The following is a 17,479-nucleotide window of genomic DNA, read 5'->3' on the forward strand; positions in this document are numbered from 1 at the left end:
CCCAGGATGATTCAACCACAAAATCCTACCTGTCACAGCAAATTCTTATGAATAAAGGGATTTAAAGGAACATCATAAAGGTACACGAGTGTGTCTGTGTACCTTTAAAAGCCGGAACACGGAGAGATGGCAACTCAGGAGAATACAGAAACAATCTGCTCTGGAATCCAGATGGAAGTGCAAAACCCAAGTTCACGTGACAGATTTAAAAATGATTTTTTTCAGTAAATTTATTTATTTATTTTTGGCTGTGTTGGGTCTTCGTTGCTGCATGTGGGCTTTTCTCTAGTTGCGGCGAGCAGGGGCTACTCTTCGTTGCGGTGCACAGGACTTCTCATTGCGGTGGCTTGCAGAGCATGGGCTCTAGGTGCGCAGGCTTCAGTAGTTGTGGCACGTGGGCTCAGTAGTTGTGGCTCGCGGGCTCTAGAGTGCAGGCTCAGTAGCTGTGGCGCACGGGCTTAGCTGCTCTGCAGCATGTGGGATCTTCCCGGACCAGGGCTCGAACCCCTGTCCCCTGCATTGGCAGCTGGATTCTTAACCACTGTGCCACCAGGGGAGCCCTTAAATATTTTAAAAAGGGAATTATAATGGAAACAAACGTTCTAGTTTACAGGGAGATAGATTTCTTCTCTTGCTTAAATTACCTTGAAATGTTTTAACACAATAGAGTCCTGTCTGCTGGAGATTTACACGTTTACAATTTTAATTTGGGTTCAGTCTATAATGCGCTGTGCTCATGTAGCTGTAGATCACCCCCGACAGAAAGGTCCTTGCCGGGAACGGGGCTGGGGTACTGACATCTCTAAAGTGTGGCTGAGAAAGGGAGCAGAGAATCAGCTCAGATCCCTAGTGGAGAATCAGCAATGATTTGTGACTCAAAACCTGCCTTCTCTGACACTTTTAAAATTCGTGCACATCTTTCAGAGGGGCTGACAGCTTTGCATCACGTGAGTTTGGCAGTCATTTTCAGGCCACAGAGCCACTTCCTAATGATTTAAAGGAATGTGACACACTCAAGGCAAACTGCCTTTTATGCAGCATTTCTTCACACTCCTGCTAATTTTTTATGAAAACACAAGCTTTTATTTTTCCTTAGTTTGCAAAGTGGCAAACTGCAAAATATGTTATGTGAGGGGCGATTGCTCTCAAAGGGCTTTCTGCTCATGGGATCCTTCCTGGTCTCAGTCTGCCTTGTTTGCATGGAGAGGAGAGAGGCAGAGATTCTCCCACCTGGAGTGGACCCTGAAGCACCTCTTATCAGCAGTGGCCACTAGATGGGTCACTGCGACAGTGACCACAGCCGCTGAAGAGGCCTAAACACATTATAGGAGCTGAAGAGACGAGAGAAATAAAGGCCTTTGCCTCACAATTTAATGTAATCTTATCATAATCTGAAAATAGACTGAGGATTCCCTTAGTCTGTGTACAGTGCACCTCCCTGAACATCGAGATTTCCCAGCGTTTAGAGCAGCTCAGATGGGCCTAATTTTGTCTCCCTTCTCCCTGGTTTAAGAATAACACATGATTCTAGGAAGCCTCTCTGTTCTCCCTTTCTAATTTAACAAAAGGTTGACACCCAAGACTTTCTGACTTTCTTCTGGGTCACAAAATAAAAAATAATGGTCATAGATTAATCTCTGAACATTGATCGTAACGGCCAAATAAGAGTTACAGAAAAGCCTCGTGGCAGAAAGGCCAGCACAGGGAGGTGATAAACATGCCAAGGATTTCGACACTCTGTTTCCCAAGCTTTACGATTGGACGTTTTCAGAAGGACGTTTCTTGGGAGTATTCAGAACATCAACTCTTTGGACTTAACGCATTGATATTCTTGGGAAAGAAGACTAGGCTGAATCTGGGAGATAAACTCAACTTCACTTCCATGTGCTGGGTTAAAAATAGGCGGTGGAACACAGGTGTTAGCTACGTTGTTTCCATGGCCTGGGGTGTGCCACCGCCCTGCGAGGTTGCCGACGCCACCGCGTCCCAGCCTGAGCCTCACCTATGATGGAAAGGACACCGCGTCCCAGCCTGAGCCTCACCTATGATGGAAAGGACACCGCGTCCCAGCCTGGGCCTCGCCTATGGTAGAAAGGACACCGCGTCCCAGTCTGAGCCTCACCTATGATGGAAAGGAAGGCTCTGGCTCTGGCGGGCTCGAAAGCACTCCCTGGCAGCGCTGCCTCGCAGGCGTACTCCCCGATGTCCGAGGAGGTCGGGGTGCTGATGGTGAGGCGTCTCCCGAAGCTGTGGAGCCCACGGGTGACTCTCACCCCGTTTCTCTTCCAGGTCACACTCAGCTCCTCGATGGGCCTGTGAGAACGAAGGGCTTTAGTGACAATAATTGTGGATCATGTAGACGGCAATAATAATCATTCTACCAGGAACCATGGTGGGTTGAACAGTGGACATTTAAAACTCAATCCAGATATTACTCTACTCCCTTAAGGCACGCGTCAGCAACACAGTCTGCTCAAGGGCTATTGAGCAGGGATAGCTAATTGCAGCAGCAATGGACCATAAGGGCTAATGATTCCATTTGCTCAGGAAAAGAATGCATAAAACAAATACTGCTAGGGGACGCGCTACACGGGAGGCGTGATCACGGGAACTCCATTCTGCAGCGACCACTAATGGGGCTGAGAACACCTACGACGACAGAGGAGAAGAGAATTAACTCTTTCCTTTGCACCCAAAGGAGAGCAAAGCTCCTCTCTGCTCCTCAGCCATAATCTAAGAAGAGACCCTCTACCATGACCCAGAGCTAAAGTGGAAAGCGCTGCTTTCCAATATAGATATTACATTCAATGTAAATACTGCAGAACAAGGCCCGGGAAAGGTCAGCACACCCGAGTCCTAGCTTCCCATACGCGCTGTGCCCACAGCCCAGATGGATGAACAAGACCACCGTTGCTGGGAGAGCCAGCCACACGCAGGAGGGGTTCTCATGGGTTGTCACTCCCCGCGTGGGGGGCTGGCACGCACCTGGCATTGGCTATGCATTCCAAGGTGGTCTCACTGGACCCGGCCACCACGCTTCTGTTGCTCGGGGGGATCACGATGACGGGGGCCACGGCTTCAGGCGTGCTACCATCTCCTGCGGCAGAGAAAGCAGAAGCCCATGGAACTCTCTGAAGTACAGAAGGTGTGAGGATTGGAACGTGGCACGAGAGTCCCGTCCAGCTGCTCCGACAGGACACCCAGCGCCTCGGGACCCGACCCCAGCCCTCGAGGGGCCCTCGGTGTCGTCCTGGTCCATAAACACATGTCCCGCCCAGGAACCACGGGAACAGAGAGCCCCTGCTGCTTCTCCACACATCGTGCCCATAAAGGGCTTCAGACTGTTGTGCATTTTCCAAAATGCTTGCTGACTTTATCAATTTTAGACTTTGCTGATTGAGTTACCTGGTCTACCCACTACTTTCAAATCCGTTGAATTCCACAAATATTTCATGCATCAGGCCCTCTGCTGGGCACGCGTGTGTTTGGGAGGCGGCTGCTCTCTGACTTGGGCCCCAACGTGGTCCCCGGGGCAAAGACATCCCATGAACCAAGTGCTCGGTTCTGTGCGTGCATGTTTAATCCCTTCTCTCTGAAAAGTAACTATTCCGACTCCGTCTCTGTTGTGAGTATCAAACTATAAATAACGTAGCTCATACCTCTGGTGACAAGGGAGAAAAAAAACACGAGATGTTTTTGCCACTTTTCTCTCAAATACAAGTAATATCAAAATTAAACTACGTGCGCATTACGACTGTTTATTTAGGGAAAATGAGGACTGATCACACATTTCGAGAACAGGACTTTCAACAAAGGGTGGAGATGGAAGAGGCTGGAAATAAATAAACTGACATCACAGCAAATGCCCAGTGCTTCCTGGAGGACCTCATGCTGCAGAGACCCGCCACCAGTGAGAGCAGCTGAGGAGAACCGTGGAAGGTTCCAGCTGTGGGCAATGCGGTCAGGGCATCGCGAGAGAGCAGGGGGAGAAAAGAGGACTGGCCTCTAGTCAACTTCCCACAGCTCTGAGTCCGGCTTTCACTGCCTAAGCAGTATGAGATTCTGGAATTAAAGGTTCACGTGAATTAAAAAAAAAAAAAAAAAAAGCTTGAGGCGGTCAGAGCCAACAAACCAATTTTTTAACCCTGTGTGTCGACTAGTTACTGCGAGGCCGTTTCAGGCCCTCGGGGCTCCGGGCAAGCGCCGGACAGCCTTCCCCTCCCCACGCCCGGCAGGGCCTCCCCGGGACCTTCCCAACGCCCGACACCCTCGGCTTGTGAGACTGGGGATCGCGGGGCTGGTTAAGAAGCCTCGGAGGATGCCGGAGTACAGACACGTTCGAGACAAAGGCTGAATGCCTGCCTGTCATCTGTGAAAGTCGCTGGTGAGGAGCAACGACCTGAGCTGCTAATATTTGCAAACAGTCATGTGAAGTGAAGGAAAGCAGCGGGGGCGCAGAGGTCGCCGAGCAAGGTGCTAATTTGGCATGAATCAGCGCTCCGCCTGGCGCCGGAGAGGAAGCCCGTGCTCAGCGCTTGTCGCCGCCCGGAGGGCAATCCCCCCGCCCCCCCCCCCCCCCCGGCGGGCGGCTCAGCCTCGCCTGCGCGCTGACCCCGAGAGACCCGCAGGCGACAGACAGGTCAGCGCCAGGCCCGAGTTCACAGTCCGGGGACGAGCGAATGGGAGGATGCGCCTGCGGAGATTCCAGCCGCCCCGAGGAAAGAGGAAGTCGTTCGTAACTGTGATTCATACGGAACAGCAACTTCCGTCTGTATTGCTCTCGTGGCCCAGACCGTTACCCGATTTCAAGGACCCTCACCCATGGGGTCGACGGGACAAGCCGAGCGAGCAGCTCGACTCGGGGCTGGTAAATGTCAGCCTGCCCGCAAACCCGACCACTTTGTTCTTTCTGGTGATGCGCGAATCACACATGACGCTTGGAGAAGTAGGTCCCAGAGATGCAGATAAAATGTGACGGTTCCTAAAACGTGCATTTCTAACACACACACACAAGGCACACACATGCCGGCAAAGTGACCTTGACTTATGGAAACTACAACAGGAAGATCAAAGCAAGGTCCTGGATTGAGGAGTCTGTGCGTTTTCTACTGAAACTTAACATTTCAGTAAACTTTTACGTAAGCTCCCGGAATCCACATCCCTCGGTAGCAAGGACAGTGCTCGCTGTAGCACACGATGCTGGTACACTTGCTTCATTTAAAAAAAAATGTTTTAAAATTTCAGTCAAATTCGTATGACCACATGGATTAAAAAGAACAGCAAAGAGAGGCTTAAAACGAAACGTGACAACCCGCCCCCTCCCCCAAATGTGACTTTTAACTTGTCAGTGGGCAACTTTGCCTCCATCAGGCGGGAAGTTCAGTGTTGTCCCGAAGGGACCCTGAACCCCAGAGTGCAGGGCTCTTTCCTCTGGGGCCATTCATTCTGACGGGGGCCGGGGGGGGTGTCCTTACCTGTCTGTCCGTCTCTCTGTCCACTCGCCTTAGCTGCCGAGTACTCTACAGTGGGAGGTAGGCAGCAGACTGTCCCAGACACAAACCATTAACTACCCCGGCTCTAGCTCTGGGTCGTAACTAGTCCCAAGGTGGCCAAGGCCGCTCCCCAAGCCGAGACCTCCTCCGCCCACCCCCATGGTAATCATTCCTCCATCCAGACCCTTGTTGCATCTCTCAGTCACTAACAGCGCCTACTTGTCCTGTGGCCCTCGGCCTCTTCTCCTGTACTGCATTTTGTAAGGCCAACTGGCCCGAGGCAGGGGAACACAATCAGATTCACAGGTTGCATCAGACCGAAATTCTCCGGACCACCCAGTTCCAGAAACTGCCCTGGAGACATTCCGGACCACCCAGTTCCAGGAACTGACCTGGGGACTTTGAACCCAGCCCAGCCTTCCCGCCTTTCGAGGGGCGGGACTAACGGTCCCCCAGGATACCCGAAAAGACCACCAAATAAGGAATACCCTGCGCCCTCCCAGATTCACCACACCCCTTTCCCTTCTTCCCCTGTAAAGTCTTGCCCGACCCTCGCCCGGGCGCGACTTCCCTGGCCCCTTTCTCTCGGACCAGTGCACCTCGCCCGGGAGCGCTCCCTGATAAAGCTCACTCGAAGCTTTCCTCTGTTTCGCGGTGCCGTTTGGTAAGATCCGACCTTACACATTTTAGTGGGTTTTTACTTCTTCTTTAAGTGAGAGGAGGTCATGGATGTGTATTTTTAAACTGCCAAGCTGACTTTTCTACCAATTTTTTTCCCACGTTCAATTTTTAGAAGAGAAATGCAAAGAGGACTATCTGGGCATTTTTAAAAGAATAAAATGGCCTCTTCATTTCTGGTACTCGCACGGCGGCCAAGATGTAATACGCACTGAACAAATACTCAACGATTGGTTAATTTTTCATAAATATTCTACAATAATGAGCCACTACTACCACCACCAGGAAAATTACCCTCTCCTTCAGGGTTCCGCATTAGAAAACATTTTTAAAATACCATATGCCAATGTATTAAGAATTATTTCCAAGAAGAACGAAAACAAAATGGGAAGTGGGAGGGAAACTGTACTTCACCAAGTTCCCACACAGCCCTCAACATTCTGTTATGTGTTTACATTTACAAATGTTGCCCAATTTAGGCTAACAACAAGCTTTTAAGATAGCTATTAGCATCCCCCTTTTATAAGACAGCTATTAGCATCCCCCTTTTATAGCTATTAGCATCCCCCTTTTAGTCAAAGTCACATGACTAAACATGGTAGAGAATGGGTTTTAAATAGAGGAATGTCTTCATCCAAAGTTCATAAGCCTTCTTTTACATAACGATGTTTCCTCCTAATAAAAACTTTGGTTGTGCTCAGTTAACCAGAAATTAAATTAACTAGAACACTCCTTCCCCTGAGCATTTCCTTAATTGAGACTTTACTGTAGCGTTTTCAACTGAGCATTTCCCAGGTTGGTTTAGGTGGTTGGGAGGTGCAGACATCGAAGCAAAAGAGGATTTCTGCCGAGGTCAGCAACCGTGGGTGCTAGGTAGCTTCAAAGGCAGAAAGGCGAGTGCTTTGTAGTTCTGGGAAGAAAGGCTCCAGGCAGAGGGAAATGGGGTCTACTCCTAGTCAGTTTCTCCCACATGAACCCCTTAATCACTGGAGAGGCTGAGTAGAGAGGAGCTGTCCAGGTTGCATTTAATTAAAAAGTACATTTAAAGAATATCAAATCTCCCAGACAGAAAAAAAAAAAAAAAAAAAAAAGTTCAAAGTCTACCAGAACTGCTAAGCTGTGGAATTACTGCAGATGAAGTAGGATGAATGGCACACAGCCTGCTTCCCTGCAGTCAACACAGTGCCGGTGGTGGGACAGCAGCGTGAGGATGAAGGGCGTGTCACCTGGACCCAGGGTCAGAAGCACAGGTGCAGGCGGGAGGTGGTGACCGAGAGCTGGAAGGAAGGAGCCAGCCCCGCGGTCATCTGGGCGCAGAGTCAGAAAGTCAAGCTCTGGAGACGGAGGTGGGCAAAGGAGGACACGGGAGCTCAGCCAAGTGACGGCAGGAGCCTGGGGGTTGGGAGCAAGAGAACCGCATTTAGAATCCAGTGGAAATACCCTGGCTCCCAGCGGGAAGCAAGTGACTCAACTTCTCCGAGCCTTATCTCCCTAATTTGTAAAATGATGCCCGTCTCACAGGGCCATTCAAAACAGGAGCATACTTTTGACACTCTCACTTTCGACGTACGTTTGTATGTTACACGATGCACATCAGACAGCATGTGGCACACAGGACGTGCTTCGGAACTCGAGGCCGCAGCACCGCGGTGAAGGGGAGACTGAGGCCCTCAGTGCCTGCTCTGCCCCAGGGCTTCCCGTCTCTGCCAGGACGGCCTCCCCGCAGACGCTCTGAAGGCCCGTGCGCCCTGGATGTGAGGCTGCGGGGTGCTGGACCTCGAGGGAAGGCCCGCAGCCCTGCTCGTGGCCCGGGAGGAGCGAGCCCGCCTGCAGGCTTGGGGCCCACACGTCCCCACACGCCTCCTCATGAAGGTCTCCACAGCTCACTCAAAACATAGCCTCTTTCTTTCAAAAAAACAGCCTATGCCCTGAAAGTGGAATTTTCCAGAACATCTGAGAAAGCAAATCCCTCGTTTGGGCTTCCTCTGTCAGAACCGTCATCTTGCCCGTCCTGCTTCCTAGGCGAGCGCTACCGGCCACGCGCCTCAGGGGATCTCCGCGGCCAAACCGGCGAGGCTGCGGCTCCCCGCTCTGTTCCCTCCGTGGAGCCGGGGGTCGCCCTGGCCGCCCGGAAAATAACGAGCTCAAAGGCCCCCTCCACCGGGAGATGCTGAGGCACATCTGCCCGGAGACACACAAGCGTGCAAGGCGAGCCAACCACACGGGCACACGTATTCAACCAGGGGCAACCCCGATCTGGGAAAGACGGGGCGGCGGCAAAGGCCACGGCCCCCAAGACTCCAGAGAACCTCGGCTCTCCAGTTCCTAGTGGGTCCAGATCTACAGGGCTCTCACTTAGGTCAGAAGAGGGTCCCGTCCAGAAGCAGCAGCTAGTGGCGCCTCCAGGACCTTTCGAAACCTCCAAGTGTTCCTGCTCCAAAACAAGTGGTCTAAAACTTGCAGGAACAAGAGAAAAATAAGGTGGAGAACACACGGGAGTCAAGGCCTTAGGAAAGCCCTCAGGGCTGAGCTACAGGTTCCTCGGTGTTTTCTGAAAGCTTTTTTCAACATCCAATAATGATGATATTTATTGGTTGCATTGACCAGATGACGTAAACAATTACAGACATGCTTTAAAATTCAGGCAACTGGCTATCTGGGCAGAGCAAGAAGTGACCGTCTCGAGCCAGGGCCGCGGGTGCTGGGCTCCTCTGGCACCTCTGGTGCCAGCTCTCACCTCACTGCAGCGTCCCGATCTGCGGGGAGATCTGTCCACCTTCTGGAATAAGGAGGGGCGGATGAGTTATTCATCTTTGCACGGAGCAAAGTGCCTGGGCTGTAAGAGCCCTTCTGTGAGCGCTGGTTGAAGGAAGAATTAAGTCTTGTCCAAATAGAGCACGGCTGGTTATTATTACCAGCTCTTTATCGCTACAGGATGATAACGACAGGAGCAAGTACCTCTTATTTCCAGGCACTGCGCGAGCGTGGGGAATAGGAGAGTTAACTGCAGGGGGTCAGAGGTCAGCGACGTCAAGGAGGTCTGGGTTTAGCAGAGGAAGAGAGTCACGTTAGAAGAGCAAGCAGCTGGTGGTGGGGTCAGGAGAGCCGAGGGGAGGGACGCGGCAGGATGCGGGGTCGGGAGTGCTGCGAGATTGATTCTTCCAGGGGAATTAGGAAGGGCTTGAGCCCGGCCCTTGGAAGATGGACAGTATTCACCAGGCAGAGGAGGGAAGAAAAGGCATTCCAGGAACAGGGAAAAAAGAAAGTGGAAACCGGGTTGGCTTGTTTGGAAAACTATCAAGTGGTTCTTGAAGGTTGAGGGGAAACTGGGGCCTGGGAGTGACCCCAGAGGAGGCTGTCAGGGGAGGGGGGCCATGCTACCAAGTTTGGACTTTATCCAGTAGGAAATGGAGAGCCACTGAAGGCCCTTGAGGAGGAAAGTGGTGACGGAGACCGTGCGGGGCTGTTGCGGGCGTCGGTGGGGGGAGAAGAGGGGCCGACGGCAGCTGGGTGTGCGCAGGGAGGCTCTCCCGGCTTCTGGCTCCAGTGGTTTGGGGGGATGGCGGAGCAGCTCATAAGAGTGAAAGCTCAGGAGCAAGAAGGGCTGGGGTGATGATGCGGGCATGTGAAACTGGCGGACAAGGAGGCCTGGGGGTGTCCACGTGGGCAGGAGCATTGGCTGGTCAGCGGCACGAGAGCTCGGGGATGAGCACGGAAGACAGGGCTTGGAGGGCCCCCAGGCGGCTGGAGTCTTAAAGGGCAGGCACAGGAAGTGCGCATGGATGGGATGATTGGCGGTCGGGGCAGCGGAAGAAGGAGGAGAAAGACATGATGACACTAAGGAAAGAGGCTGCTGTTCCTTCCAAATGAACAGGAATTCTCACACGGACAATCAAGGTTGCTTCTGCCCAGTTTTTGAAGATGAATCTTTGAGTTTCCCTCCTAGGACAATTACTAAGGAAGGCGGAGCTATATATAAGTAAAAATCCTGACCTTCCCCAAAAAGCGTTTCATTGTGCCACGGAGCACACTAGTAGACACTGCAGAGCTCGAGTCACTCTTTTGTTCGGTTCTATAGCTCAGCTTCTACAAACAGGCTGCCTAGGGCCATTCTCAACCGCTTTCTGGCAATAAAAAGCACAATTTAATTGGTCAGTCTCTTATGATTCTTGACCTTCTTCCATGCACAGCAAGGTACACTCGTGCCCTTTTGGGGGATGGGCGAAAACAGCTCCAAGACATTTTACTTAAAGAAAATCAAGTGGCTTTTCTTTTCTTTCTTTTTTTTTAAAATAAATAAATTTATTTTTTTAAAAAAAAGAAGAAGAAAGCTCTACTGCTTTCTGCTCTCCCACTTATTACTTGGTGACATCGCAGGCATGTTACTAACCCTCTCCTGTGCCTCATCTTCCTCATCTGTAATGTGGGGATAATAGTACCGCCTCACCTACTCAAGCTCATCACTGAGTGCCCCAAAGTGATTATTAACATTGAGACCCAACTTAATTACTTAGTTCATATAACACAGCCAGAAGAGACAAGTTATATTATAGCATCACTGGGTTTATGATAATATATAAGTAAATATCAGAGCCACACCAGGGAGCACAAAAAGTTAGATTTATTGTTTCTGACAACTGCATAGCGACTTTTAGTTTGTTCATTATTCCCAGCATCACAAATCTGAAATACAATTTTGCTCCTCAGTTACAAACAAGTACTCTGAAAAGTGATTAGGTAGCTTTTAAAAAATCATCATTATTCATTTAAGCTGGAACCTCTTAAAAATCTTTGCCAGGCAAGATATTAGCTTGACCTTTATAAACCTCTGCATAAAGTGAAAAACCAATCAAGGCATACAGATTTCCTTTTGTTCTATGTTTTTAAATACCATCCTTTGTTTCCCTTGAGAGGTTTTGATCTATTCATTCAAAAGTATTCTGAAGCTCTACTGCCCCTTTAAGACAGAATGAAGGCATTTAGAGCATCTGAACTGAGTGCTGTCTTGACGGAACCGAAGCGGGAACTCGATCAGGGTCCTCGCGGGCCTCCCAGCCATGCCTTTGCACAGGTAAGGAACCATCTTTGTTGGTCATCACTCCTGCTATGTCTACATGCGCCCACTTAGGACAGTCACAAATTCTTTCCGAAATGCTGCAGCCGTCCATGCTCCTGCAGATCTGTATTTTCCAAGGCTATTAACATCAGCTAGTTGGCAACCTACAATCTGTGCTGTGTAAGGTTCAAAGACAGGCATCCTCCAGACACGGTCTCCCGTTTCAATGCTGGCCTCAAATAGTTTGTTCCACAGCCAGGAAGAACTGGTAAAGACCCCAGTGGCACCGGACCCCAAACCTGCATCCATGGCACCTGTCAGGGTGGCGGCACTGATGACGACCTTTGGGTTAAAAGTGTGCGCGTAGCAGAGCACATCGGCCAGGAGGAGTCTCCCCTCAGCAGCAGTGTCATCCACCTGTGTGGTCTTCCCGGTCTTGGCGCTAACAACATCCCCAGGCTTGTTGGCCTTCCCGCTGGGCATATTTTCACAAAGAGGGGCCAAACCTACGACGCTGAAGGGCAGGTCGAGCTTGGCGGCAGGCACGATGGCTGAACAGACATGGCGGCTCCTCCCATGTCAGCCCTCATGAGGTCCATGTTTGCAGCCGCCTTGAGGGAGATGCCACCGCTGTCAAAGCTAATCCCCTTCCCAAAAAACACCAAAGGAGGGTCACCTGCATTGCCTTTGTAGTGAATTTCCAGGAAGACTGGAGGCTCTTCGGACCCTCTGGCCACACTGAGGAATGACCCCACTTCCTGTTCCTCAATCCAAGGCTTGGGTCTGAGGTGGACGTCTGTTTCACTACTAGCACTTTTGAGATTCTTCTCAGTAATTCCGGAAAATCTGGTTGGCGTCATCTCATTGGCGGGCGTCTCACCAAGTGGCACGCCAGGCTCTGCCCAGAAGCAAAGAGGACTCCCCTTTGCCAGGCCTCCTGATACCCACTTCCATGAAGCCACCTTCTTTTTCTGCGTCAGGTCGTCATACTCGTAGAGCCCAGGCACCACTCCTCGCGCATGGGCGTCTCCGCAGGGGTCCACCTCCACGGCCGGGATCTCCGGGTCCTGAACCTGTCTGCACCCCGCTGCAACAGCGGCTCTGATGTTCTCTTTGCCTTCGTGCCGGTTTTCCTGGTCATCAACTCCGGCCGTCCTTTTGCCGAGGCCAACCACCACCATGCTGGAGAAGCCCTCGTGCAGACCATAAACGGTTTGGGTTTTGCCTGCCTTCAGGGGTGGTCCAGATATGTTCAAGAGATCTCTCAGCTTTCCAGACACCAATTTATTAAAATTCTCTCCTGCGCTTATAAACTGGGGCACATCATCTTCTTTTTCTTTGCCACAGATTCCTAAAACAAGGCCCTTTGTCTTGTCTGCGGCGGCTGGACCGGGTCCCCAGAAGCGCTTCCCGCTCAGATGTCGGACGGGCGACTCTCGCGGCAGCCGGAAGAGGCAGCAAGAGCATCTTTTCGGCTCGGCCCACCCCCCCGGCACCGCCCTCCACCAAGTACGTGGCGCAAGGAGGGCAAGTGCGCGCCTGGGAGCCCGGCTTTTGTGGGGGGGGGGGCGGGGGGGGCGGTGGTTGGGCTCCAGTGGCTTTTCCACTCATCAGTTGCTTTTGCAACCCTTCGGAGTCTGTCATCCTTCTCGGAATTATTAAAACGGCCTGGCAAAGGGACTAAGTGCTCTCCTGCCTGCAAAGCATCTCAGCATGTGTGTCTGATCGCTTGCCACCGTGGGAGCTGGCGTCTTGATAGCTCAGATCCTGCAGAGCTGAACCCTCCAGGGCACGTACGTTTTAAGAGACTAGGAGAGAGATATGTGTGTGTGTGTGTGTATATATTATATATATAATCTCCAAGAACCCATAGAAATTATTATTTTTGTTGTTGTTAACATGTGCTGCAGTAAAAGGTGTATAGGCAACAGGCAAACCAGGTCATTCCCTCAGATTCCAAGAGGTGAGTTTCTCAAGGCAGAACCTGGGCAATTTTAAGACGCACTTTATTGTGAAAAGTGAAATAAACAGCATGAATTTTCTCCTGATTGGAAAACTCTTGTTCACCAAATAGAAAGTCCCTCCCACCTTTCACTTTCCCCAAACCCACTTTTTAGCTTCTGCGCCCCCGGCTCCTGAACGGGCGAAGCAGGCGTGTAAATTCCTGCGTTAATAATCCCTTGTGTGCGGAGCTGCCGAAGCAGACTCTCCTATCCTAAACGCTGTGTCGCTCAGTGAGCGAGAACCCGCTCACGGCCGCGAAGGCGCTGGGCAGTGCCGCTGGGCGAGCCCCGTCCCAGAAGCCCTGCTGCTCCCTCCGAGGAGAGTCTGCACCGCCGACTCACTCCTTGTTTACTGTGCAACGGTGGGAGGGAACACAGCCGTATACCCCATTCACAATTTTATCTTTACGTGTACTCCCATTTTTATCTCAATACACTTCTGGACTTTTCTATTGACGAGAGAGGATGAATGAAATAATGTGGCAGCTCGACAAACAACCCAGCAGCTTCTTTTCTTCTCATTTGTAACATGTTTGAAAACGTGCACATTTGGAAATCAATGGAATGTTACCAAGAATGTATGTTCATCAGCAGAGGAAAATGAAGGTGATAAAAGGCAACTCTGCAGCAGGCCTATTCGTTTATTTATTGATTGATAGAACACAGAACAGGAGTGTGGATTTAGGAACTGCATGGCTGGACCCTGGAGCGATCCAAACGAACAGAGACAGCAGCTTTCCATTCAAGCATATAAACGCATAACCTACCGTTTAATGCAAAAGAACCACAACCAACAGAGAAACTGGGGCCATGTGTAGTTTGGGTGGGACAGAGAAGTAAGAGGGTGTTCTTCAGGAAGTTAGGGCAATTTTCCAAACGGCCTACTGAAATTATTGAGAAGGTACCTAGGCACAACAGCAGATCACTTTTAGCTTCAGTGAGAAATGCCCTTGAATAATTTTGCCAAACGTGCCAACCTGGGCGTGGAGCCCAAGCCCACCGGGGCAACTGATGCCCGTCTGAGGCTATTAGCAAGGACAACGGGGAACTGCAGGATCCCCTGGCAGGGCCCTCTGAAGCCTTGGTCCCTTCCAGCCGCAGCTGGAGGAGTTCCAAGGAAAAAGTTTTTCTCAAAGTTCCCATGAGACACAAAGTATTTAGAGGTTGGTAGATCTGCAGGAAGAACACCACTGCCTTGAGCAACCTCGAGCAGAGAAATCAAAACCACATCTGGTTTCTTTAGTGACCACAAAGCCAGCATTTGGAGGACCGGAGCTACGCTGACGGGGGCCTCTGCCTCCGCAGGCTGGGGGGCCCTCTGACAATGGCGAGCCCACCCCTCCCAGCCGAGCTCTTCCCTTGCTCCGCGCTCCACGGGACCCTCCACTCACTATGCTTGTTTGGTTTGTGTCTGTCTCTCCCCGCAGGAGACCAGGAGCACAGGCACTTTCGTCTGTTCTGTCTTAGCCACTCTCTCCAGGCCTACACAGTGCCTCGTGCACAGCAGGTATCCAGTAAGTATCTGTTGACTGAACACGGAGAGAAGGGCTTGGGTTCCTGTGCTTCACCCGCCGTGTGGCAGGCGCTCTCTGAAACATCCCAGCCGCCCTCCTCCGACCTGAGCGCCTCCGCCTGCGACAACTTTCCCCATTCCTACCCCCCGCCTGCACTGCAGCCTGCCGAAGTCCACCATCCATCGGGGCCAGGGAGCATGCCACCTCCTCCAGGAAGGCTTCCCAGGCCCTCAGTTAAAGTGCCCTTCCCTCTCGGTACCTGCTGCTGCTTTTTAAAAGTTGTGGCTAAATATACATACCATGAAATGTACCATTTTAACCATTTTTAAGTGCACAGAACCGTGGCATCAATTGACACCGTTGTGCAGCCGTCCCCAGCATCCCTTTCCAGAACCTCATCTCCCCAGACTGAGACTCTGTCCCCATTAGACACCTGCTCCTCATCCCTTCCTCCCCAGCCCCCTCCCCCTCTCCTGCTCTCTGTCTCTGTGAGTTTGACTCCAGGTACCTCACGTAAATGGAATCACACGGGATTTGTTCTTTCATGACTGGCTCAGTTCACAGAGCGTAATGCCTTCAAGGTTCATGTATGTGGTAACATGGATCAGAATTTCATTCTTTTTTAAGGCTGAATAACGGTCCATTGTTTGGACGGACCACATTTCATTTATCCATTCATCTGCAGATAGACACTTAGGTTGTTGCTTCCGCCTGTTGGCTGTTGTGAATACTGCTGTTATGAACATGGGTGTGTGAGTATCTGTTTCAGTCTCTGTTTTCAGTTCTTTGGGGTATATATCCAGAAGTAGAACTGCTGAATCAGATGGTAATTCTGCGATTAAGTGTTTAAGGACACATCATACCATTTTCCACAATGGCTGTGCAATTATACACTCCCATCAGCAAGGCAAAAAAGAGTTCCAACTTCTCCACACCCTCACCAACACTTGTTGTTTTTTCTTTGTGTAGACTGTCTTCAGAGTAGCCGTCCTAATGGGTGGGAGTGGTGTATCACTTGATTTGATTTCCCTACTGATTAGTGGAGTAGAGCATTTTCCCATGTGCTCAATTAGCCATTTGTATATCATCTTTGGAGAAACACCTATTCCAGTCCTTTGCTCAGTTTTTTTTTTTTTTTTTTTTTTGTGGTACATGGGCCTCTCACTGCTGTGGCCTCTCCCGTTGTGGAGCACAGGCTCCGGACGCGCAGGCTCAGTGGCCATGGCTCACGGGCCCAGCCGCTCCGCGGCACGTGGGATCTTCCCGGACCGGGGCACGAACCCGCGTCCCCTGCATCGGCAGGCGGACTCTCAACCACTGTGCCACCAGGGAAGCCCCTTTGCTCAGTTCTTAAATCAGGTTGTTTGTTTGGTTGTTGAGTTGCAGGAGTCCTTTATATTTTCTGAACATTAATCCCTTATCAGGTGTAGGATTTACAAGTACTTCCCCCTATTCCATGGGTTGCCTTTTCACTCTGTTGATAGTGTCCTTTGATGCGCAAAAGTGTTTAATTTTGATGAAGTCCAATTCATCTGTGTTTTCTTTGCCTGTGATTTTGGTGTCATATCTAAGAAATCACTGACAAATCCAATGTCATCAAGCTTTCCCCCCTGTTTTCTTCAAGGAGTTGGACAGTTCTCGGTCTCAGCTGTAGGTCCTTTGACCCGCTCTGACCCTGGCCCTGGGGTACGCGGTGTAAGGCACGCAGTGCACTTTCCACACTTGGTTAGTATCGCTCTGGAGCTGGTGTTGCCCACGCCCTGCCCACAGTCTCTGTCACCTGCCGCTTACTTACAAACCCACGACTTTCTGCAAACACCTGCCAGTTCCTATCTGAGGTCATTCTCTGGCCAGGGGTATGACTGGCCTACAAGGGTGAGGTGGAGAGATAAGCCTGCATGCCTGGACGTTAATGTCCCTGGAAGTCGTTCTCAAGGAATAAAGCATAGGAGCTGATGAGTAAATCCCTGCACTTTCTCCCTCAGTCAGCGACACTACGGTGGCTTCTATGTAGTCTCCCTGAGGCTCCTGGGGGACCCAGGACAGATGTTCACTGAGGGGATGGGCTCACTCACTGATGCACCTGCACTTTGCCCACTCCTTTGCCCATAGTTCCTGGGACCACCTCTAACTAAACGCCTGGACCCACATTTTCACTGAACCCACACGCTCTGCTTCTGGGGGAAAATGAGACAAACCTTGGTCTCCTTCAGACCAGGGCACCTGTACAAGCACACATCTGCCCCATCCACTGTAATCTCCTTAAGGTGTGCGATTCTTAGTCTTCAGAGCCTCTGGAAACAGTCAGTGCCTAACAGATGCTTGCCAGATCGAATTTCCAAACAGACACCAATATCTGTTCCTAAAATAATCAAATCTCTTCCCAAGACAAGAGTTTTGCATGTAAGTTTCTGGAGAGTAGCACAGCTCTGCTCCTGAGACATGTTTATGACCCTCTGTCAGGCTCCAGTCCTGCTGAACGTCAGATTGTCTTTACATAGCATGAATCACAAACAGAATCTGTAACTAGAAAAGTGCCTCACAGATAAAACCAAGAACAAAGAAATGCAATCCTGAGTCCCTGGAGAAAACAGAAAATTATCTTAACAAATGCTGTGAGCACGTGAGAGAAAGAAAAAAGAAAAAAAAGGAGATAAATAAGAGAGAAAGGGGCCACAGTATGTTAAGCAGAATATATCAGGAAAACCACAGTTGTGCCCTCCTCCTTAAAATACA

At 50.8% G+C, this 17,479-nt stretch overlaps 1 protein-coding gene and 1 pseudogene across 2 annotated transcripts in view; both read right to left on the reverse strand.

Moving 5' to 3' along the window:
* The window catches only part of SDK1 (sidekick cell adhesion molecule 1), an 816,979-nt gene that overhangs the window by 227,042 nt on the left and 572,458 nt on the right, over nt 1–17,479 (reverse strand). Inside the window, exons 6-7 of the mRNA XM_079943718.1 lie at nt 2,986–3,097; nt 2,123–2,313 (exon numbers count right to left, since the gene is read on the reverse strand). Of these exons, the coding sequence (XP_079799844.1) occupies nt 2,123–2,313; nt 2,986–3,097 (303 nt within the window). The remainder of the gene's footprint in view (nt 1–2,122; nt 2,314–2,985; nt 3,098–17,479) is intronic.
* On the reverse strand, nt 11,119–16,853 carry LOC307198002 (cytosol aminopeptidase-like; annotated as a pseudogene). Its single transcript has 2 exons — nt 16,819–16,853; nt 11,119–12,777 (listed from the first exon to the last, which is right to left on the reverse strand). The product of its transcript is annotated as a cytosol aminopeptidase-like (transcript).

The sequence above is a fragment of the Stenella coeruleoalba genome (genome assembly GCF_951394435.1).
Source record: "Stenella coeruleoalba genome assembly, chromosome: 15".
Taxonomy (NCBI): Eukaryota; Metazoa; Chordata; class Mammalia; order Artiodactyla; family Delphinidae; genus Stenella; species Stenella coeruleoalba.